Genomic DNA, 24,128 nt, shown 5'->3' on the forward strand with positions numbered 1-24,128 from the left:
ACCTCGCAATCCTAGGGTTTAATTCTGCTTTATTTAACGCTAGACTTAATGCGTTGCAATCCGTAACAATTTTAAATCTCTTTCCCTGTACATAGATTCTAAATCTTCTTAATGCATACACGATGGCCAATGTTTCAAGTTCAAAACTATGATATTTGGCCTCATCCTTTGTTGTGGCTTTCGAGTAATAAAATATAGGGTGCCATTTCATATCCTCTTTCTTTTGCAATAACACTGCACCAAAACCTTGTGCACTTGCATCTGTATGTAACTCTTTTTCATCCTTATAACAATATAACCCTAACACTGGAGCTTACACTAACTTTTTCTTAAGTGTCTCAAAACATTCTAACTCTTTTTCTTCAAACGAAAATTCTGTCTTTCTTTAATAAGTCATATAAAGGTTTTGCAATCGTTGAAAAACCCTTAATAAATCTTCTAAAATATGAACACAATCCTAAAAAGCTTCTGACACCATGCTCCTTATCTGGTACTGGAAAATCTCTAATTGCTTCTATTCCCTTGTCATTGGCCTGTATTCCCTTACCTGTTATTAAAAATCCTAAATATTGTACACTCGATTGCAGAAACTCACATTTATCCATTCTCAGCTCTAATTTGTTCCTCGTCAACCTGTCAAAAACTTCCCTAAGTACTTCCATATGTTCCTTAATTCCTTTGCTAGCTATCATAATGTCATCCATATATATAAAAACTTTATCCTGCCTTATCATATCCTCGAAAATTCTATTAATAAATCTCTGAAAGACCGCCGGTGCATTTTTCAGCCCCATTGGCATCCTTAAAAATTCAAACTGTCCTAAAGGCGTCATAAAAGATGTATATTTCATTGATTCCTTATTAACAAAAACATGAAAGTATCCATGTTTAAGATCTAACTTCGAGAATATCGTTTTATTTACTAATCTATCCAACAGATCATCAATCAATGGTAAAGGATAATTATCTTTGACCATTGTTTTATTAAGTTTTCTGTAATCAACACATAATCTTAGGTCTCCTGTTTTCTTTTTCACTAACACTATCGGAGATGCATACTCTGAATCACTCGGTTTAATAATTCCGTTTTTTAGATATTCATCTAAGATAATCTGCAGCTTTTCTTTTTTAGTATATGCTAATCTTCCAGGAACAACTAAACGGTTTTAGGTCATTTAATCTTAATTGTATTTCGCACCAAATTTCCGGTTCTTTCGGTCTTTCTTTATTAACATAACAGTTTTCTACAAACTCAATAAATTGACATTTTATACTATGATCCACCTGATCACCTATTTTGTAATCAATTGAGTCATCTATTACATTAATTTCAAACATTTCCCTCTCCACTTTGCTTATTTCAGCATTGACAGCTTTCTCTAATTTATTTTTAACCGTGTCACTACTCATTTGACTTTTACTACTACCTTGACTAACACTATCGCTAACTGTTTTATTGTTGTTGTACATATTTTCTTCCTTTAACATTTTATCGCTTTTCTTGTTACATCGACTTTTAATTTTATCCACTGTAATCATTTTCAAGGTGTCCAGATTCAAGATTAAATTACATGCTTCCATAAAATCTCTTCCCAATACTACATCATGATTCATAGACTCGTTTGCCACCATTATTAAATTAAAGTGTATTTTATTCAAATTTTTCATTGTGTAACACAATATTTTTCCATATGTTTTCAAGGGACTTTTGTTTAATCCGTAAAATGAACTTAAAACTGGTACTCCAATAACATCTTTGGGTACTTTACTAATTTTTATGAACGAAATGGGGCTTCCCGTGTCTATGAGGCATGCTGTAATAAATTTTGATTTAGCATTGTTCATAAAATTAATTTCAAAATATCTTACGTAATTGTTTTCATCCCCATTCTTGTTTTTCAGGCACTTTGCTGCAAAGTGCCCCATCTCACCACAGGCATAGCATGACCCTTTTTCGCGCTTTGGCTTCCTGCACTCTTTGGCCCAGTGTCCCTTCGAATTACAATCGAAACAACGCAAGAGTGTGCTGCTATTATGGTTCACCGATGCCACCTTCTTGTCTGCTTCAACCACTTTCGGTAGTTTCACTTCCGCAAATGCCTTCTTTATGTGCTGGATATCTTCAAAGCATTAGATACGGGCTTGGTAACGTAGCATTTGATTCGGAATACCTTCAATGAGGAGCGCCACCAATTCTTCCTTATCCATTTTTATTCCATGTGCAAGCATCACCTTATCGTCTGCATAAGCAACAAAGCTTTCGCTCGCTGTCCACTTTCGTTCCTCAAATTTTCGCCTTGTTTCTAACTTCGACTTCCTCTCACCAAACATTAATATTAGCTCAGCCGCCAACTGCTCCGTTGGTAGCAATACACGTTCTGGATCTGCATGCAAACACATGCATGCTTTTCCTTTTATCTTACTGACAATCAACATCTTTATATACGGTTCCTTTATTCCATAAACGCTGGCTATGTTTTTCACCTGCGCGCACATGTATCTCCCGAAAATTCATTTACTGCCTCGGTTGCCATACGCAATAATAAATCCATATTTTGCACAGCTTGTCCCACTGTATTTCGTTTATTCTTGCCACATTCTTTGTTCCTTTTCTCACTGCCGCCGTCTTCGCTGTCGCAAACTTCGTTTTCGTCGCTATTCCCGTCGCCGCTGTTGTTGTTGCGGGCGCCGTCTGCACTGTTGTTCTTGTAACTGCGTACCCCGCTTTTGTCGTCATGTTCGCCGTTACTTTTGTCGTTGCGCACAGTGCTCTTCTCATCGCCGTCTTCGTTGCTATCTCCAGCTTCGCTGTCACTTTCGTCGTCTTTATGCTCTCCGTCTTTTCCGTTATTTCTTTTTCCTTTTTGAACATTATTATTGCTGCTTCCGTCGAAATCTTCTTCCTCGCTTTTTAATAATAATTTCAATTGATTTCGCTTTTCGTTTGTTAAATTATTCAAACGCAAAATCAATTCTCTTTTTGTTCCCGTGGTTGGTTCTTTTACTTCACTCAACCATCCTTTCAATTGCGCCGTCGATGCATTGCTTATATTCATTTTTTTTCTCTTTGGCTCGTGATCGGCCCACTTCTGATATTGTAGGGATATTATATATCCTCTCAGTTAACTAAAACACACAAAGGCAGGAGTTGGACTCTTTGATTTATTTGTTACTTCCCGTGTTCAGCTTTAGCATTCGACTGACTCCCTCTCCGTTTGCGATCTGCCTCTAAGCTTGTTGCTACAGGGCCGATGTTGCGAAGCAGAGATAATGCCACCCGAAAGCGAACAAGTACTTAATGTTTATATACTATGTTGCTATTATGAACTGAACTTATGTATGTGTACCTCTAGCCTACTACACAAGTATGATAGAACTGCCTTTGATCAAGATGAGGCAGACATTCTACTGGGATATTTAAGAGCCTGCTTAAAAGGAGAAGCTGAAATGGTGGTTAGCCATTTGATAACGGGATCAGCGGCTAGCTATACAGCAGCGTGGGAGCTCATCTGCAAACGCTATGAGAATAGCAGAAAAATATTCTCCCAACACTTCAACAAATTAATGGAACTGGAGTGCTTGCTGCCCCATGATGAGAAAAATTTAAGGAAGTTTTTGGATACTGCGACCGAGAGCATATTCATCATAAAGGAAAAAGGAAAAATAGAAAGCTCTGCTGACGTGATTTTAGCAGAAATTCTACTGCGGCCAATTTTCGCCAGATGCCATTCAGCTGTATGAACAGCATGTAAAAAAAGCAAGAGCGTCCTTACAAGACGTACTGGAGTTTATTGAGCAACAATACAACTCAGTAAATGCCACTACCAAAAATACCGCTCAGCTTGCTACAAGAAAAGTGCAAGTTAGATGGATGGCCACGATATGATAAAGTGTCTCAAATTCAGAGCACAATCAATCGAAAAAAGAAAAGAATTCGTTCAAAGGAACAGCATGTGCTTTAGATGCTTTGGAAAGAATAATGCTATCGACTGCAGAAAGAAAGTTACATGAAATCGATGCTCCAAAGGACACAACAGCCTTATTCATGAAGACAGAAAACGCAGTATCAACAGCAATAGCCTCAAGCAAGGCCAAGACACACAATTGGCTACTGCTGTTGTTTTAGTGAAAAACAAAGCTGGAGGTTACAACGAGTTGAGGGCGCTTATTGACAGTGGATCCCAGAAAATTCTGATTTTAGAGGAGGCAGCACAAATATTAAGGATTCCCAGAGTAAGGAATACTATAGAGGTCGAAGGTATCTCCCAGACTACTCAATTATCAAAAAATAGCGTCCACCTGACATCGTCCAAAACATCAACGGAAGCATTGGTTTTACCGACACTCCATAGAGCCCTTCCCAGCAAAATGTTTGATATTGATATCAACAAAGAGTGGAAGGGCTACAGGCTAGCAGATCCAAGATTCAACGAGCCAAGCAGAATTGACATGGTGATAGGTGTGGATCTATTTCCCCCGATTATGATGGAGAAAATAAAAACCGTGAATGGAATCTTGGGACAAAAAACCAGATTTGGATGGATTGTGTCCGGAAACATAACTCGAGCAGCAAAGCAAAAAATTATAAGTGCCACTACAACATTAAATCTAAAGGACCTGGAATGCTTTTGGGAATTGGAAGATGACGCCGATGAGACGATTACAGACAATGCAGAATGCGAAAGAATTCCAAGAAACAACTGTCACCAACGAGGAAGGCAGATTTGCGGTTTCAATTCCATTCCACAAAGAGGCAAAGCTGGGAGACTCTCGCAAACAGGCAATGGCAAGGCTTATGCAAATGGAAAAGAAGTTTCAAAGAAACCGTTAAGATGGGACATTTGGAATCTGTAAAGGCAACGGGTCAAGGTAAATACTATTTACCGCATCAAGCAATCATCAGGCCTGGAAGCTTAACTACGAAGCTACGAGTAGTTTTTGACGCATCCGCAAAGACGACAAATTGGCCTAAGCCTAAATGACGTTATTATAGCTGGTCCTAAGATTCAAAAGGATATATTTGATATTCTAATTAATTAATATAATTATTAATGGGTTGCAAATGACAAACGTATTTTAGCCGAAATTCCAAACGACGGTGCTACGGAGAAAGTCTGCATTGAGGAGAATGAATCGATTAAAACCTTAGGACTTCAATGGGATCCGAAGAAGGATACATTTACGTTTTCGTTTTCAGAAAACCCAATGCTAACACGCATAACAAAGCGGTTAGTGTTATCACAGTTGTCCAGAATTTTCGACCCACTAGGATGGTTGGCACCTGTAACGATTCAAAGCAAATGTTTCATTCAGGAACTGTGGAAGTTACCGATGACTTGGGACGTTGAATTGGAATCCAACTTGGCAAACTGGTAGATGGTGGATGCTAAAGGTCTATCATATTTAGAAGAAATTAGCATTTCACGCTGGACTGGATGCTCCAAAGGTATTATGGAGCTACATGGATTCTGCGATGCATCAGAGAAAGCATACGCAGCGACTGTGTATACAAAAGTAGGCGGCAGAGTTACTTTGCTAGAAGCAAAAAGCAAAGTAAATCCTATAAAAAACAAGAAAACAATTCCAAAGTTGGAATTATGTGCTGCGCATTTATTAGCAAAGTTATTAGCGAAAGTGCAGGCTATATGGAGCAACAAGAACACAACGCATGCATGGAGTGATTCGCAAATTACTATTCCTTGGATACCGAACAAGCGCAGCAAAGATAAGATGAAGAAATCAATAAACTAATTCCCAATGTCAAATGGAATTACGTTAAATCGTAAGAAAATCCAGCAGACGTGGTTTCAAGAGGGATATCACCGCAAGCTCTTAAAATCTGTGAAATTTGTTGGAGAGGGCCGAATTGGCTAGCTATAGATGCACAACACTGGCCCACTCAAAAGGAATCTGAAATTGTTGTGGTATCCACATTAATAAGATCCGAATATCTGCAAAATCACCTTTTATCGAAGTATTTATCGATCGACAAATTTCTTAGAGGAGAATCGCAACCGCCGTCACATCTTACGGCTGAGGAATTAAAGCTAGCAAAGATTGCCGTTGTAAAGATACAACAACAGCTGGATTTTGGACACGAAGTCAGACTACTCAAAAAGAAAAGACCATTAGACCCAAAGAGTAAGTTACAGGCGCTAAATCCGTTTTTGGATAGTGATGGCCTACTTCTGGATATTTGGCATACAAAATTCCTTAAGGAAATATTTAAGGGAATGTATTGTAGGCATACCGTACAAGAAAGAGATGTCCAGTCAACTGATGGGAAATTGACCAGTTTATTGAGTAACGGCTGATAACTCGTTTTAAAATACTTGAATCGACTACGCCTGACCGTTCCAGATTCGCTGCTCAAAGGGAAGAGGTCAAAAAACGTATAAAGGATACATTTGTGTATTTGTTTGTATGGCAACAAAAGCAATACATCTGGAAGCTGTTAGCGACCTTTCGTCAGACAAATTCCTGGAGGCTCTTCGACGGTTCTTTGCAAGACGAGAGGCGAGGCAAGAGTGAGAACCTATACTAAGATAATGGAACAAACTTCGTGGGAGCTTCAAGAGTATTGGACAAAGAATTTGTAGCTGCCATTAAAAACAATAATGAGTTAGCACCTACTCTAGAAAAAGAAGGCATCAAGTGGCACTTTATTCCCACGGGAAGCCCCCACATGGGGGGTTTATCGGAATCCGGTGTAAAATCAGTGAAGCATCACCTTAAACGAGTTATTTGTGAAAACAGCTTTACATATGATGAATTTGCATCGTTGCTATGTCAAATAGAAGCAGTGCTAAACTCGCGTCCATTAGTCACTGTAAGGAGCAAAAACGATGGTCAGTACATATTAACGCCGGGTCATTTTCTAGTGGGAAGACCTCTAATTGGAGCTCCTGAACATTTTGAAGAAAGTAAGACAATCAGCTCTTTGGATAGATGGAAGCTTATTCAACGCATCAGAGGTGATTTTTGGAAGAACTGAAAAGAGGAGTATCTGGTGTCATTGCAACAGCGAACCAAATGGCGCCAAGAAAAGCCAAATCTGAAGGAGGCACAGCAGGTTCTTATAAAACATGAGAACATTCACCCTGCAAGATGGCCAATGGGAAGAATCATTAGTACGACTATAGATGATAAAGTCCGGGTAGTCACGGTTAAAACAAACGTCAACTTCCTGTTACCGAAGCGAACCCAGCTGGAGCTGCAACGCATAAATGAGAGACGACTACTGGCGGAGAATGTCTAAATATGTGTTTAGACATGATAGGTAGGCACTGGACAGCATAAGTGGCAACTACATATAAGTACGATTGCAGCGGTCTAATGCCGAAGTGTCAAGAGATATAACCACGCGGGAGGTGATTAACGCGGTTATAGACCTCAAACATAGATTTAAGAATAAAACTCAGCTACATTTACCCACGCAGACTGCGGCGTCTTACAAGCGCTGCATTACAAATTAAATGATAAGAACCTATGTAAGAATGAATAAAAGGCGAAGCCCTCGCAGCAGCGAATCAGTTAGATTCAAGCACCCGAATTGAACTCATTAAGTGTACGCACAAGTTTATAGTGTGAAAGTCTGTTCAAAACTTGTTGTATTCTTTTCATTTTTTGATATTTTTACTATCTTTTTCTATAATTTTTTAAAAATTTATATCTTTACTCTTTTTATTTATCTATTCCAACCTTGACTTTTTGAGATACTCCAAATAGAACTTGACTTGGATGTTGGTTAATTGATCTTTGCATTGTATTGTTAGCGCGTATTCATTCGACCGTTTCTAAATGCTGTTCTTTGTCTGGTACAGTCAACTGAGCTATAATAGGGCCTACACTTCTGTTCACCCTTTTGACCTGACTATTAGCCTGTGGGGATATTAGTTGATAATCACTAATATGTGTTTGTTTGACCTGCTTTTATCAACAGGACCACAATGGTCTATGTGTACTACTATTATTATTTACGAATATTGTGAAGGAATCCAGAATTACCTTGCATTTCCTCTTATTTTGGTAAACCAGTAGCTCTTCTTTTACCATTTTGTCTATTCCAACGTGTCCTAATTGATCATGATAATTACACAAAACATGACACATTTATATCATGTGAAGATTAATTTTCCGATCTCCTTTCATTTGAGCAATAATTTTCCGAATCTCTATCATTTGAACGATCTTTTTCTGAAAATCGGTCATCATCTTTTTCACAATTTTCATCATTGCTACATAATTTTCACAATTTCTATCATTTGAAAAATTAGTTTCTTTTTCTATCTGAAAGTTACAAATGTTTAAAAAATCTCGTCCCAAAACTGTTACACATGCCATAGACCTGTTTGTCACAATTAATAACTCAAATGATATAACAATGATAAACCATGATAATTTTCCAATTATATTTAAAGGGCTACCGTTTAAGCCAACGTAATTTGTGGGAATCTTTTCATTTAACTTAATGTCTTCTTGTTTAATATGTTTTTAAAGTGTGACATCTTTATTAAGCTTATTGCACTCCCAGAATCGATTAGGCATTCTAAAAGCAACTATTGATTAGGTTCTGAACCGAAAAAAATCTCAAACGGTCTTACAAATTCATTATTGGATACAAACTTCCTCTCAGTGCAGTTATACACCAGGTGGTCCTTACCGCCACATGCGTAGCATGCTCCGTACTCCGGCTTGGGTTTGCGGCAACCAGCTGCGAAATGCCCAATACCGTTGAAATTGAAACACCTTTTTGTAGGCACCGAACTAGGTCCTTTCTCGATAGAAACTTTGGCGCGTCCCGACGAAGAAAATAGCGATTTAATAGGCGACACCTTGGCAAATGCATGTAACAGCTTCGCAGACGAGTTAAAACATCGGGAATCCCGAATGATGTCGTCGATTAGCTCCTCATCGTCCACCCGAATCTATGTAGCCAGCACCGGTTTTTCTTTATAGTATGTGGAAAAATCTTCTGACGGTTTCCGCTCTTGAAACTTGCATCGAGATATTATTTATTGGGCATGGTTTTTTAACTTGGACAACAACAGCATCCGAATTACTCGTCACTTAGCTTAAACATCGTTGTGACCGCGTTGAGCTGTGCTATCCATGTGTTGACATTAAGTTTGTTGATAAAAGCACCGTCGAATATCGGAACCATTTCCTTTCCAAGCCATTGCACTATGGGGCAATTGACCTGATTTGTTTTTTTTTAAATGAATAACTCCTAATTTACGGGAGATATTTGGATGATTTTTTTTAATGGGTTACACAGGCCCCCAGGGATATTTTGAAAATGTTTCGAAAAGTGGGCGTGCCCCCAACTCCACCCAATTTTTTTTTTTTATATTTTATGTCCAAAGTTCATTTTCAATTTTAATATTGTATAAAAATTCATAGTCGTCTTCCTCTTCACAATCAGCAGAGTCTGAGGAATCTTTATAAGGTTCAAATTCGCAAGCTTACATTTGAATGATTTCTGGTGGAAGAGATAGTCGCTTATGTTTTCGAACGCGCCTCTTTAAATTTATTGGTGATATTATGGGATCCGAAGTATCCATTGCTCTGTAAATTTTATTTCTTGATTCTGCTGCCACTTCTCCAAAATAGCCGACTGGAAGAACTGTTTGTTCCAAGATATCTTTGGATTGAACCAATATTTTGTGGACTGTCGCTGTCATGAAGAGCGCACAGGCAATTCAACCGGCTGTACTATTATACTATTAATTTTCTAATGGGTTTTGCCTTGGATTGGTTCAACAAAAGAATTTTAAGTATGGTTGCAATATCCAGCAGGCCGCGCTACCGTGCAGCTAGCAGAGCAGCTGGAAGCAAAAGACGTTCGTTGTGATTCTGCGCCCTTACGAGTTCATCTGCTTGCTGTCTTCGGCCGTTTATAATAATATGACGTTTTCGGGCGTCCAGCTAATTTCCTTTCCTTTTTATTTTTCTCTTTTACATTTCTTCTAACCTCTTTGAATAAACTTTCGAAAATTTATTTATTTTTCGATTGCATTTTCTCCAAATTCGCAAAAGATTGACTGAAATCATTCTCACCTTTTCCTTCAGGTATCGTTCATTAAAGTCTAGTTTGCTAAATAGCGCCACACATCCAGCAGGGCAGCATTGGTAATCGAGATATTCCTTCCTTCCTTCCTAAAAAATGAAATTTCTCAGAAAAACGCATGATATGAGTTAGGAATTGAACACACTACAACACTTACTGAACAAATTTTTGTAGCTCTTTTCAAAGTTGAAATTTTTTTCATACAGCTACATGTTGACACCACTTGCTAAATGTACAAATTGTTAGAAATAGACGCACACAATAAACAATATATTAAGAGAAACACCTAATACAAACCTGAAGATTGATTATCCATTTCAAATAATACTCTTTTGCGATCTTCTTTTTAAATTTTAACACTTTGAAAGTTAAGCTAAATTCTGCGCGCAATGCAGCCACCTGGTATGTGGTCGCAACAGCTGATTTTAACAGCTGTCATTATAACGGTGCACTGTTAAATTAACTTTTGCGGGCTGTAACATAACAGTTTAAAGTATTTCCAATGCATTAATACTAAAATACTGCAAATTTGCATACTTGTGAAAAACACATTATTGTAAAAAAAAAAAAACAGGCATAATGCCCCCATTGCTAGCAACGTTTGTTATTTGCAACTGCTTCCTCCGATCTGGCATCTCCGGCAGCGAAAACTCGATCTTGTGTGTCACTATTGTATTAATTTTTTTTGGTAGCAGTGTTTCGATCTAATGGGGAGCATTGTTTCGATCCGATGTGGCAGCATTGTTTTGATTTCGAGCACATTCCAATGTCAAAATATCGTTTTCCAATTGGAGCAATTTTAATTGACGTTGACGAAATATTTACTCGCTTATTAACTCCCAATGACATCGACATTAGCATTCATGTTTGGAGCGTTGCTGTTGTTTTCACTACTTGGCGATTTGATATAATTTTTTGCTTTACAGAAACTTTATAATTCTGTGCATTCTTATCTATTTCTATCTATTCTATTTCGTGAAATACAGAAACTAATAAATAATTACTATACACTTTTTATACATACTCTTTTTAAACGTATACCGTTTTTTATTGGATCTTCTCTTATTGTAAGACCAACAACAATTATTCAAATCTTATTATTTGTTACAATTTAAAAATATTTTTAATAGTTAGAAACGGCGCTGGGATTTCTTTATTACCATTTTTTATTAATTTCCATTCACTTCACAAAATCAGCCGATTTAATACAGAGCTCAATAAATGCCCGTCTTCGCACGTCAGCGACCGAATAAAGACTTATATACAATTTGATATAAAGATAAAGATGAAGAACGAAAACTATAACAATAAATGTCATAACATCGCTCACAAAACCGTGGAATAGAACATAAATACGTTTTTAATTATTATTTTCCTAAGAAAATATTAAGTATCACCACATGTGTGACATAATAGCACTATTTTAAAAGCCACTGAATTGGCGATGCGAGTTGGTATTCGATAAAATTGTCAGAAGGTTCTGTGAAATATAGAGGACAGCTAACCCTTCCCACTACCAAATCTGTCGTCAAATGCATTTACCCTAACACCCTTTTCAACGACATCATAAACTCTAGTTCGATAATTTTCAAAAGCCTTGACTCAGAGAATGATTTCGCGCTTACCTAAACAACCCGCAATGGTGTGATCAAATTTTACCAATCCAATCATGGACTTTGCGAGATCATTTTGAAGATAGTTTTTGGTAGCTTTAGGTTAGAGAGTTTGAAAAGTTTCCCTATATCAGTTGGAAGTTTATTTAAGAATCAGAAGATCTCGTTCGAGCCATGGGCAGCGTTTTTAGCAGAGAAAAAAAGTAAGTCATCAACTTAACAAAGTGAGGGTGCATTATCTTCGACCATACGGTTCCAAGCGCCGATGGTGTGAAATAACTCAAACATGTTGGTATAAACGGCACAAAAACATTGAGAGACCATTGACCATTGTTGATGCTGCGTTGAATATGGCATAGATTATTCTAAGCATATAATTTTAGCACACCGACGATGTCGTAAGTTAAGAACTAAATTGTGGTAATTACGTTTAGAACGGTCGTGAGAAGAATTGCATATGTGAATCGCGGTTCGAACCTTAACGAAGAGTAAACTTCCGTTCGCGAACCGGTTCGTCTCCATGATGTGAAGAAGTTCCGGTTCGACAGACAGACATTGCCAGATCGACTCGACTAGTTATTATGACCAGTAATATACATAATTTGTAGGGCTGGAAACGATACCTCTTACAACTTTTCAACGAAACCTAGTACACGTTTTACGAGTACGCACTACATATTTTACATCTTATTTAAGTGAAAATGTTATTAATAATTACCTTCGTGTTACTGTTGGTTGCAAATTAATAGTAGTCAATATAAGAGGAATGAATTCAGAAACTTCTTGATGTACTGCGTTTTTATATATTTGGTACATTAGTACTACTATTATTGGGAGCTCTTGTAAAACTTTCAAAGATAATATTCCACGAGGAAGGAGATTATACTGAAATAAAAAACAGATAATTAGTAAATATTGTTACAAAATAAGACTTTTCTTATACTACAAAAAATAGAGAATGCTATAGTCGGCTATCAGCTACCTATTCACAGCTAGTGGGAATGCGAACACAAACTTGTGTAGTTTTTCTATGATATTGAAAAAAATTGGGAAATAAAATGGACAAATTATAGAATTTCGCGTTCGCATTCACACTAGCTGAGTAAGGGGTACCTGTATCTGATAGTCGGGGAACTCGAATATAGCAAATTCTCTTGTTTTACTCTACAAAATAAACTCTTACTAAGAAGTAGCTAAGAATACTTACAATTTGTTGTTGAGAATTTGAATCAAGTGCCTTTTCGACATGGATAGTTCTAACAGAATATGATTCGGATAAAAGTACTTCCAAATTTAAGTCCTTTAAATCGGTAACCCAAACATCATTCGATGTTTCAAATATAGATGTAAGATGGTTAGGAAGATTTGTATAGATTTCCTTAACAAATCCCAAAAATAGTTGAATCTAAAATATAAATAAGAAGGTTTAAAATTATGACTACAAGACAGAATACAAGCTTTAGCAAGCCGAAGTTTCAGTCTAACCAAATCATAATTATAAAAGGTTTATGGTAAATGGTGGTGACGCGGAACGGCTTTGGGCTATCGACAAGTTTTAATTTAGAACCGCTAATCGTGACAGGATTTCGATGCTTCTGTAATCCCGGTACACTAAATCTGTAGAAGCAAAGCCATTTTTGGCGGATAGAATTAATAGCAATTTGAGCTATCACATTGAGAGGGAAAAGAAACTGCGGTACGTAAGGTATCGATTGTATGTTGGGTTAAATTCAATCAATTTATATTCTACACAATACAACGCATCTCCATCTACTCTGTTTGTTGTCGAAGAGGAAGTTTTTTTCTTGGATGTTCTTCTTCTTTTTTTATTCGCATTCTGCGAGACGATGCCTACTAAGCATTCGTCACGGCGGAGCCCCAGATATCTGTGGTGTTCCCGCAACTACGATCACGACGGCCACAGCAACTGGCAACCTGGCCAGATGCTCACCCAGCTAATCTGCATACATAAAAAATCAGTAAAAAAAAAAGCAGTAAGGTTAAATAATCTTTCTTCCTTCTTCGCTCTCCAAGCGATTGATGTTTAAGTTTGTCACATCGGGCTCGATAAGCGATGAAGGCGGGCCATTCAAAAAATCGGCTGGAGTTAAAACATCGAGATCTTTGTGAGGATTTTTGCCAGGCAAAAATCCAACACTGCTTAAGTGTGGTCAACGTTGAGGAACAAGCGTCTTAGTTCCAGCAACTTGTTTTTTGCTCCAACAAAGTAAGTTGCTTTGTCGGACCAAATTTGTCGTGGCCAAAATGCCTTGATTGCAAAGCAAATAGAAACTTACGTAGCATTTTACAGGAGCCTTATTGCACGCTTCAGGCTTGTAGAAAAATGGTCCACATAAGTCGGTGACAATGACTTCTAACGCATGAGATTCATCGAGACGCTCCTTTGGTATTTCCACCATGCCCTGTGCACAGGGCATTGGCCAATAGGCCAATATTGAGATCGAACTATCCTGAGCAGAGCGCGAGGACATGTATGTAGGTCACGCTCATGAGCGTGATATCAAAATATTTTTCAAAAGTGTGGGCAGTTTTTGGCGGTTTTAGGGCGTGGCAACATGGGTCAACAAACTTGCGCTGCGTCTATGTCTCTAGAATCTGAATGTATATGTATCTCAACTTTCTAGCTATACTAACTATATAACATTATAGGTTCTAAGATCTCTCGGTAATGGCCATATCGACTCGGCTATTGGTCCTGATCAAGAATGTAAATGGTTTATATGGTCGGAAACGCTTCCTTCTGCCTGTTACATACTTTTCAACGAATCTAGTATACCCTTGTACTGTACGAGTAAATTGTAAAAATTGAATGCACTCTCTTGCTTGTGGGCTAAAACAATAATCGCGATCGTGGGTACTGTGCGTACTTGTGCTAGAAGGCGATTTGCGGGCCGAAAACAATTTTAATCTGCGAAACGAAGTTACATATTTAGAGTTTTGGTCAATTTCGATGTAATATGATTTTCTACAATATTATTTAAAAAATGATTGCCCTCAATAATATTCTTTTAAATAAGTGTGTAAATAATTAAATACCGTTCACATATTTACATTTATGTTTATAATTGACAATGCGTATATTATATTGACGGCATTGACGTTTTTCAAAACACTGACGATCTTGACGGCTCAAAACAGAAAATGCCACTGAACAGAAAGAAAAGTTTGGTTTATTACCTTTCAACAAAAATTCGCCCTTCTCTATCTGCTTTTATCCTTTTGGTCGTTTGGGTTTCGTAAGTACAGTTTCTTTAAATTCTGCTTGCCCTTCTTCCATCAGCATAAGCATAGTGATCAAAAATATATCGACTGGCAGTGTAAGAAAATGTTTTAATTTGTAATGTATATGTATCTTCATATAATTTTAAAATAAGGACATTGTAAAATTAAAAGAAAACTGAATATGATGCTAGTAATTCTGCAGAGACTGTGTGTAACCAACACAGGGTTCGGGTTGTACCCGAATGTTCACGATTGTAAAAATTTGAGCAATCGGCGAACGTCGGGGTTTTATTTTTCCTAACATATTCAAAAGATTACATCTAAATGTATCATATTAGAGCACTTTGGGAAACCTTCCATTCCTTCGACAGGTTCCGAATTTTGGACTGGGAATGCTTTTGTCAATACTATGATTAGAAATAGTTCCCTTAAACGTTATGGAAGAAATTGTTCAATTGAGGAGTTTATTGTGTATTACTTACGTAGTAATCATGTTAATCATGATGTACCATATCGTAAAATTTGCCTAAGAACAAAACTTTTAAAAGTTTATTAGCTGGTTCGAGAAACCATCGCGAAAGCCAAATCGATGGGGTGGGATTTTGTTCTCTCTCTCTCGAATTAGTAGACATGTTTCCAATAGTTTCAAAATACATGGGAGTAGACTTATTGGTCTGTAAAATGAACCAACTGTCTGGTCCTTAACAGGATTTGAAAACATTATGATGAGCGATCACTTCCATCGTGGAAAGTAACCAGGTGATGGCATTCAAGAGCTGGGTCATGTAGCCAACTGGAGAATGTGGCAGCTCGATAATTATTTCCGGTGTTATAAGTTCGCAGCCGGTTGATTTTTTCAGGCTAAGATTGTCTTTAATAATTTTAGCTATTTCTTTTGGACAAAACATTGAGCTGTGTTGTGGGTGGCAGTTTACGGGTAAAGTCGTTGGCGCTAATATGCTAGTAGAACCGTTTGGTGTAAATACATGTTGTAGGTGAGCGACAAATGTAATGTGGTGGCTCTGCATCACTACGGGCCCAGCAAGTTGAGGAATTCCTTGTCAACAAAACGCTGAGCGCATTCCTCCTCTTGTTTCAGAACGTTAGCCAGTTTACGTGTGTTTATTATACCCATTACCCGTAGAGTAAAAGGGTATACTGATTCGTTAAAAATTGTGTGAAAGACAGTAGAAAGCGTTTCCGACTATATAAAGTATATATTCTTAATCAGAATCAATAGTCGAGTCGATCTAGCCATACCGTCTGTCACGCCTCTTCTAATCTTCTTTATTTCTATCGAAATGCCCAAATTTTGAGTTTTTATTTCCACTAGCTGAGAGTAGTAGTAGAATTAGACTATACATCTACTGTTATATATTAACACTTTTTTTGTTTCCCGATAAAAATTAACCTTAGCAATAAAACTCCCATATAATACCTTAAAATATATTGTTTTAGTTTTGATTCCGATGCGAATATAAGCTGTATATGTATGTTTGAACAACTAGTATTATGAAAAATGTTTACTTACTTCAGAATTAAATGATGGACGAAAATGCTTATGCAGTTCAATTATAATGCGAAGACATACAAGAACATTTTCTTCGTTGTCAGTTTTAAGTATTTTAAGCATCATTGTTATTATTGTCTTTACATGTTGCCTTAAGCTTTCTGTTATAGGCAATCGATGAATCATCTCTAAAATCAGTTTACGTATCTGAAATTAAAATGGAAAATTTTATAAGAAGACTTTTGTGTTATTTTTAATTTAGATTATTTTTCGATGTGAAGCAACCTATTTTTAGAACGTGGCTGTGCGGCTTAAACTCTATTTATTTAATAATTGTATTAAAAAAAATAAAAATAAAAACAGTGTACAACAGGATACATTGAAAATGATTCTGCGGCCTTATAATCATGCATCAACAGATCAGAGTCAACCTAAACCGTACTATTCTAGTCAATATTCTTAACATTTTAGGTGTGTACACCCCAAGCACAGAAGAGCAAGAGCAATCAAAGACCGAAGCCAAAAGCTCAAAGAAGCTGGATTAGGTAAAATCGAAATATTTTTTCTGCGTCCGGTTTTGATAATATAATTAGAAAATTTCAACAAATAAAAAAGGTGACCTTTTTCAATGAGAAAAAATTTAAAATTGTTTAAAAGTCTTGGCGTGGCAGTGTTGAGTGATTTGTTGGCGTTAGAGTGGGAGTGTCAAACCCGCCATAACCACAATTTTGAACCTTTTTTTTAACTTTTCACATTCTTACTTCCACTATCAGATAGCCGGGAAACTCGACTATAGCACACTCACTTGGTATACCCGTAAATCGTAGTGTAAAAGGGTAAGCTACATTCGTTGAAAATTATGTGACAGAATTGTTTCCGACCATATAAAATATATATATTTTTGATCAGGATCAGTAGCCGAACCGATTTGATCCTGTCCGTCCGTTCGTATGAACGTCGGAATCTCAGGAACTATAAAAGCTAGGAGGTTGGGATTAAGTATTTAGATTCTAAAGACAATGGCGCAGCGCAAGTTGGCTGACCCATGTTGCCACGTCCACTAGAACGCCCAGAACTGCCACGCCCACACTTTTGAACAATTTTTAAATTTCTTCTCATTTTATTCACCAAAATCTATCGAGATCCCAGAAATTATGAAATTTCGAGTTTGCATTTCCACTAGCTGAGTATCGGGTATTTGGTAGTCGGGAAACTCGACTATAGCATCCTCTCTTGGTTTTCATGCGTTGTCCGCAGTGCTGTTTGGCGTTATTTTTGGTAGGCACATAAAGTGCACTGTGCACCCATTTTCTCGGTCTCCCACACAAAATCTAAAGTTCTACGCGGACAGACTGCTCATTTGCGGTACAACAGCCTGCTTGAATGTTTTGATTCTGTGTTTTTGTAAAGTGGTCCGAATTGAAAAAATATGGATACAAAAGTTGTGCGCTTTCAGAATAAATGCCAAAGGGTTATAAAGCCAAAAATGACGTATTGGCTACGTGATAAAATGGTGCATGTCTTGCAACAACCCTGAAAGTGTGTTTTTGCCCAGTGTAGCACATCTTACTCAACCTGAAGATCCATATCATACTACTTTTGATGTGACAATCGACACATGTATCGTAATAAAAGAAAAATCAGAGAAATCCACCAAACGAATCCATTGTTTTCGCAAGGTAAACTACCTGTACTAAGAAATCATCAGATCAAGAATTAGCCGCTACATCTGCCACGTGTTTTCATATATCAAATCAGCTAAATAGCTTTTTATTCGATTTTTTCGAGAAATAAAAAGTCGATTTATTTGTATAGCGATTTCGAATGTTTTGTTTGCGCTGACATGAGGTAATATTGGAGACAATAACATAAGTGATGTCGGTCGAGCATTTAGACGTTTGAGTTCACATTGAAATATTTAATGACGAACCATGTGTATCAAAACTGAAATCGCCTACTCCGGTACTCCGGTTTCGTCTTCTTAAGTTAAAGCTGATATGCAAATATGGATGGATAAGGTGCAGTTGAGATCCAGAGTCGAGAAGAGCGCGACAAGAAACAAATGTTCCTAATCGGTTCATCGCTAATACGGTGGCAGTGGCTACGAGCATAACATCCTTACTAAGATTCTGAGCAAGAAGAGTAGCAGACGTTACGCAGAGTGCAGATGTGAATCAGAAAAAAGTTCGAACCTTTTTGCTAATTTTAATTGATCAGACGGGGTCAGGTTTTTAGGGCGCTCCCAGGAGCATTACAGAAGGCACATGTTGAAGGGCTGAGACTTGGGGCAAGAAGGGCGGAACTACGGAACTCAGATGTTGTATTACATTCTACCTATGGCGCATAGCTTGCCAATGCGAAATCCAGTCTCCAGAGTCCTGCTGCTTCAAGTCTTCCAAATGCTCCTCCTATTTGGGCTGACTCGGCGTGTCCAGCTATTACTTGGGCGATATTGCAATTCAGCGATTTGTTCGATATTTCCAGTTTAAAAACTCCCCCGAACAGAGGATTTAAGAGTCACGAGAATACATCAAATTATTTCCAATTTCGTAAAAAGCCAGTTCTTCGAGCTCGTTGAGATTTTTCTGTTTCTGAAGCTCATCGATTATCTCCAACCTCACGGACAGCAGCTTCCGTTATTTGTTGTACTTCCATTACATATTTGACCCACTTGGATGGTTCCGCTGCCGACAGCTTGGATATGATTGCCAAAATTGATTTACATTTTCTACAATATTTGGCCATTGCCTCTCCTTTCGTTATACATACATGCTTTACATTATGCCTTTCTGTGAACTCCTTTTACGCAATCGAGGTAAATGCTGAGCCTGTATCGATTACAATACATGTTGGAAAGCCAAAAATACTTGACCAGTCGTGTAATCGTCGTCCTGCTGGGCTTTTTTAATACGTAATCTCTGTAGTAACCCTCATACTCTATGGAAAGCGACTAAGGCAGTCAACATGCTTAATTTTTTCTGCGGCACGGTGTTCTACTGTAAAAGTGAAGTCTTGAATTTACATAATCCATGGTCCTACATCTCTCGGTACGTCTTGTTTGGTTGTAGTCTGCTAAAAAGCGACACAATCTGTAATGAGCTTGAACTATATTCCTAGCAGGTAGTGACGAAACTTCTTCATACCTATGTACGCTGCTTTGTCTTCTTAGTAATAGCTATGTCGCTTTCATTCGGCTTCGGAAGTCTTCCTGCTCCAATAATAAACCGGATGAAAACTGCCGTCCACCATCTGCCGCAACACAGCTCCAAATTCATCCTTTAAAGAGCCACTGTGTAGTTCTGTCTCTGCATCTCTTGTGTAAATTTGCCGTACGGGAATGTCTGAGTCGTCTTTTAATTGCTGTATGGCTTAATGTTCACCAATGTAGAAAAGTGCATCTTTTTTCAAAAAAAATTTTCAGCGGACGCGCGATTAAAGCATATCCTGGAACAAATTTTCTGAAAAATCCTGTTAGCCCCAGAAATGATTGTACAGCTTTAATATTTTTTGGCCTGCCACATTTGCCCACCTTCAATGGCATGTCCCAAAAAGTCAATGCGAGTTTGCAAAAATCTGCTCCTTTTCAATTTGAGGCGGTACTACGCAAACAGGTTCTACGGCGACATTGTAGATTGCAGCATAATCTCGTATAAACCATTATTTTCCTTATCCCGCAAAAAAGTATATCCATGCAATGTCTTAAAACAATGATATTTTTTCCCTTTTTTGATCGCACGTTTCGGACATCATTGGACAAAACTCTAGTAAAATTTATTTCTTAGATTTGAGATGTGAGGCGGGTGAATATAAGAAGGCACATTAAAAATCTTCTAATCCGTGCCAGATATAGCCACCGCCAACTGATGCAAAATGGAGTCATTATGGAACAGTATCATCCGTATCAGCGTAAACACTTAAAGCCTAACTTTGATGACATATTTTATTATATATGATTATACCCGTTGCTCGTAGAGTAAAAGCAAAAAAAAAACCTTTAGTTTACATTATTCGGTAACTCCGCTTTGGATACTGCTTGTTTGCATTAGGTGGAGTCTCCCTCTCTGCTTATTCTTTTATCTGAGAACAGTGCTGAATATGTAAGCAGGCCCCAGACAACATGGGTTAAGAAACTTCCGCTGATCAGGATCACTAGCCGAGTCTACAGAGACTTAGTCGCATGTTACCCCGCCGGCAAGCTGTTCAAAACACCCCACGCCCACATATTTGAGAAATCTGTTGAATTTTTTATTTTATGTGACTTTCAAATTTTTATTGGTTTGCCAAACATAATACTACCTAAGAAAACCTACGGACGTAATAAATAATAAATGTGTTTCAAATTTTAAAATTAATGAAGTCGACATCGATAATAAAAATATACTCTTTTTTTGCAATCAAAGTTATGCTTTAAATAATACTTCTTCTGGCAATGTATGCATAATATCTGCGCAAAACTTAAAGTTGCGTAGCACAAACACAATGCACGGTCGTTTTAAATATCAGAAACAGTGGTTTTCAGTTTTAAAAGATTGTTACTAGGGCACCGAAAGGTTTCCCTATAGTACTATATAGATAGCTTTACATAAATAAGTATATAAAATATATTAATAAAATAATTGTATTGTACAAACATAAAAGTTCCGATTATTGGGAGTTACAAATGTAAACACAAAATATTTTCAACTTTGCATTTTAAAAGATAACTACATATATTTAAGCCGAAATTCATTGACAGTTATTTCAACCAAACATGGTTTCTTCATTTAAGGCCCATGCAATGGTGAATTTTAAAACTTACGTGTTGCATTGTATTTTCTTGAATGAACTGAGGTTCGCCATCCTGAAGTATCCGCATAAATATTTTTAAAGAATTATCTAAGAACGACGGATATGCCGGACTTTGCATTATCATTTCAAAGTGTTCACTTAGCTCTTGAGTAGCTTTCAGCTTAAGTTCGTCTTTAGAAGAGGAATCATTTAAAATATTTAAATAATTCCGAAATGTATTCACCGGTACATTTTCAATAACCGACATTGTGCCTTTTAACTCGTTCAACAACTTGACCGCTGTAAACAAAAAGGAATAGTCGGAAATTGTATGACCGATATATTCGATTTAATTGTTTGTCAAGATAGCATATAAGAAATTTTGAAACAGGAACGCAAAAATATTTTAGAAATGCTTCAATTTTTTATATAATATAGAGCTCCCACAGAGATGCATCTATATTAAACCTTTCACAACCTTCAGTGTTAAAAATTGGCACGGAATTAATTCCATCTTATTTGCATGTTTACTGCAGGATACAGGCTTGTCTATCTTTAAGTTAAATTTAAATGTTTTTTATTGCTATTTTATTTCAATAACTGTGTTATTCTATAAATATTTACGTGTAGGGAAATCAACATACAAAATACTAAATAATGTGTATTGTTAGTGATGGATTTAATCACAAGAACATTTAGCTCCGTTTATTTGTGGATGTAGTAATAATTCGGTATAACTAGATTTTTTATTATGTTCTTTAATATAGTCGGTCGAAATGCTCGGATTATTACTTCAATGGTATAATAAATAAAGGAGTGCCAATATTTCAATATTCAATATTCAATATTCAATGGTGGGTCATATCGTCATAGATGACGAAAGAAACGGATAAACCAAATTCATTTTTTCAATAAGGAGCTAATCCAGCTTCATTTAGACTTATTTACCTTGAATTGAAGGCCTGTCAAATTACTTATGCCGAAACAAAAAATCATCATATTTCATTAAGTTTCTTATAACTTTTTAAATTTAAATAAAAACAATTTCGTTTGTTCATTTTTAAGTTTATATTAATTACACACAAAAAATAAAAAATAGTCAATACTACCATATCAAGCCATTTAAAAGTTTCACTGACAAGTGTGCAGCTTTTTTTTGTCAAAATACTTATGCCGACTAGTGTATATTTCAAAAGATCCCTGTGGCGGCCGGCATTGCAATCAACTAAGCATCGGAACGCGACGTTGACACCTAACACTCCAGTGCGGTCGATCGAGCGATCGAACTGCAAGACTTCTAATTATTGAAGGCAATATTAATAATATGACTTCAATGACTTCAACCGACAGCCAAGTGAACTGAAATAAATAAGCTGAGTAATGGTATAAGCCAAAGCATATTAAGAAAAGCAAGATAAAGAATTTTGAAGCCGAGCTCTACAGAGAGGAGCTGTGGTACAAGCCAAAACATATAAAAAAAGAAATTAATAAAAACACATAAACAAATAAATCTAAAAATAGAAGAAAAGAAATTATTACCAGCTATTAAGAAAAGAGCTAGGTAATTAATCTGAGTTCCATAAAAAAATAATAATAATATAAAGGTCGGGTGGAGCAGGCTACCCTCCGCAAGCCAAAGAAGAAACAACAAACAAACAAACGAAAACAACTAATCCCCAAATGTAAATCGGGGATATTATTGAATTAGGGATGGGTAATAATTACAAGACAAATTAAACATCTAATAGTTGTTTTCGTTATAAACCCCAACTCTAGGTCCCATATTGGAAATAAAACCATTGTCATAAAACCGTTTCAGTGCGAGGCGATCGACGGGCAACCCTCCGAAATGAATGGAAGAAATGGCTACGGGCTTTTACAATATATCTCGACGCCGAGGCAGAACTCAACGTTTGAGAGACAAGTATTTAGTATTTAATCTGATCGAAATCATCCTTGCGACAAGACAAGTCAGGACATGTCTTGCGTCATCTCCTGGATCTCCACAATATACGAGTCTAATTCCTTGACGTTTACGAATAGATCAGCCAATTAAACCGCTGTGGAAAGTTTTAATCTTGGAATTGTTAAGGCCCATAGTGAAGTAACTCCTGGCTTGGCACAGGGCAGATGGATTTTCTATTATCTATAAGTCTTCGATTGCAAGTATAAGCACGCTCCACAAACTGATAGGTAGCATCACAGAATCCATGCAATTCAACGGAAGCCTTAGGCCGCATTACGAATCATGGATTTAAAGTTCTGTTCGTGGCCCAGCAAGATATAATTATTTATAGAGCTACTAGAAGTCGTTGTAGCAGATAAATTAAGCACGCTTTGTGCTCGTGCTGTCCTGCTTATGTACGATATGGTGGGGCAAACTTTGTGCCGACGGTAGCAACCAATGATTGTTACAAGGACATGTGTCCTAGATCAATATACTCCCGTAAAAATTAAGAATACTGCGTAGTTAGGGCTGGGTTTTCAACCATCTTAGCTTCCAAGCTTTTGAAACGACGACGAGCCAGGCAGTAGAAAGCACCTATATATTCAAATCCTGAATTAGACAAGAGGCGAACTATTCCCAAGTGGAGTGCAATTTTCATTAAATAGTTGCTCTCATCGTAAGTCTTCCGGCAACAAAGATGGCTTTGACGATGTCAAGCATTCTACTCGCCAAAATGATCAGCAGGGTCTGGGTCTAGCAGGATTTATGATTTGGCCTCCAGTAACTATCCACCTGGTGTTCTTTGAATGTGCAGTCTATGCATGTTTTGATGCAGCCGATTACATATTTGCGCATCTGAGGAAACCAGAACAAATTGTTGAAGCGTCCAATCGTTTTGTCCGTGAAACATGACATTTGTTAAGTAGTCAAATCTGATAATATTTAAACCTTTCCAGCGACTCTCCAACGGCAAGAGCT

The 24,128-nt window shown here is 37.2% G+C and overlaps 1 protein-coding gene across 2 annotated transcripts in view, besides 16 other annotated features; it reads right to left on the reverse strand.

Annotated features, from left to right (window-relative positions):
• Positions 1-3,362: part of a mobile genetic element that runs on past the window's edge.
• Positions 1-7,591: part of a mobile genetic element that runs on past the window's edge.
• Positions 1-21,527, reverse strand: part of Nipped-A — a 73,058-nt gene extending 51,531 nt beyond the window's left edge. For both annotated transcript variants that reach the window (NM_001103722.3, NM_001316406.1), the window contains 4 exon segments: positions 12,401-12,567; positions 12,890-13,087; positions 16,457-16,642; positions 21,234-21,527. In NM_001103722.3, coding sequence (NP_001097192.2) covers positions 12,401-12,567; positions 12,890-13,087; positions 16,457-16,642; positions 21,234-21,470 — 788 coding nt within the window. In that variant the 5' untranslated portion in view covers positions 21,471-21,527.
• Positions 7,579-9,400: a mobile genetic element.
• Positions 9,182-10,655: a mobile genetic element.
• Positions 11,096-11,318: a mobile genetic element.
• Positions 12,630-12,742: a mobile genetic element.
• Positions 12,765-12,843: a mobile genetic element.
• Positions 13,824-18,826: a mobile genetic element.
• Positions 14,205-14,476: a mobile genetic element.
• Positions 14,503-14,665: a mobile genetic element.
• Positions 15,542-16,046: a mobile genetic element.
• Positions 16,051-16,199: a mobile genetic element.
• Positions 17,203-17,242: a mobile genetic element.
• Positions 17,277-17,670: a mobile genetic element.
• Positions 17,674-18,119: a mobile genetic element.
• Positions 19,079-19,942: a mobile genetic element.
• Positions 21,528-24,128: the final 2,601 nt, after the last annotated feature.

The sequence above is a fragment of the Drosophila melanogaster genome, chromosome 2R (genome assembly GCF_000001215.4).
Source record: "Drosophila melanogaster chromosome 2R".
NCBI lineage: Eukaryota > Metazoa > Arthropoda > Insecta > Diptera > Drosophilidae > Drosophila > Drosophila melanogaster.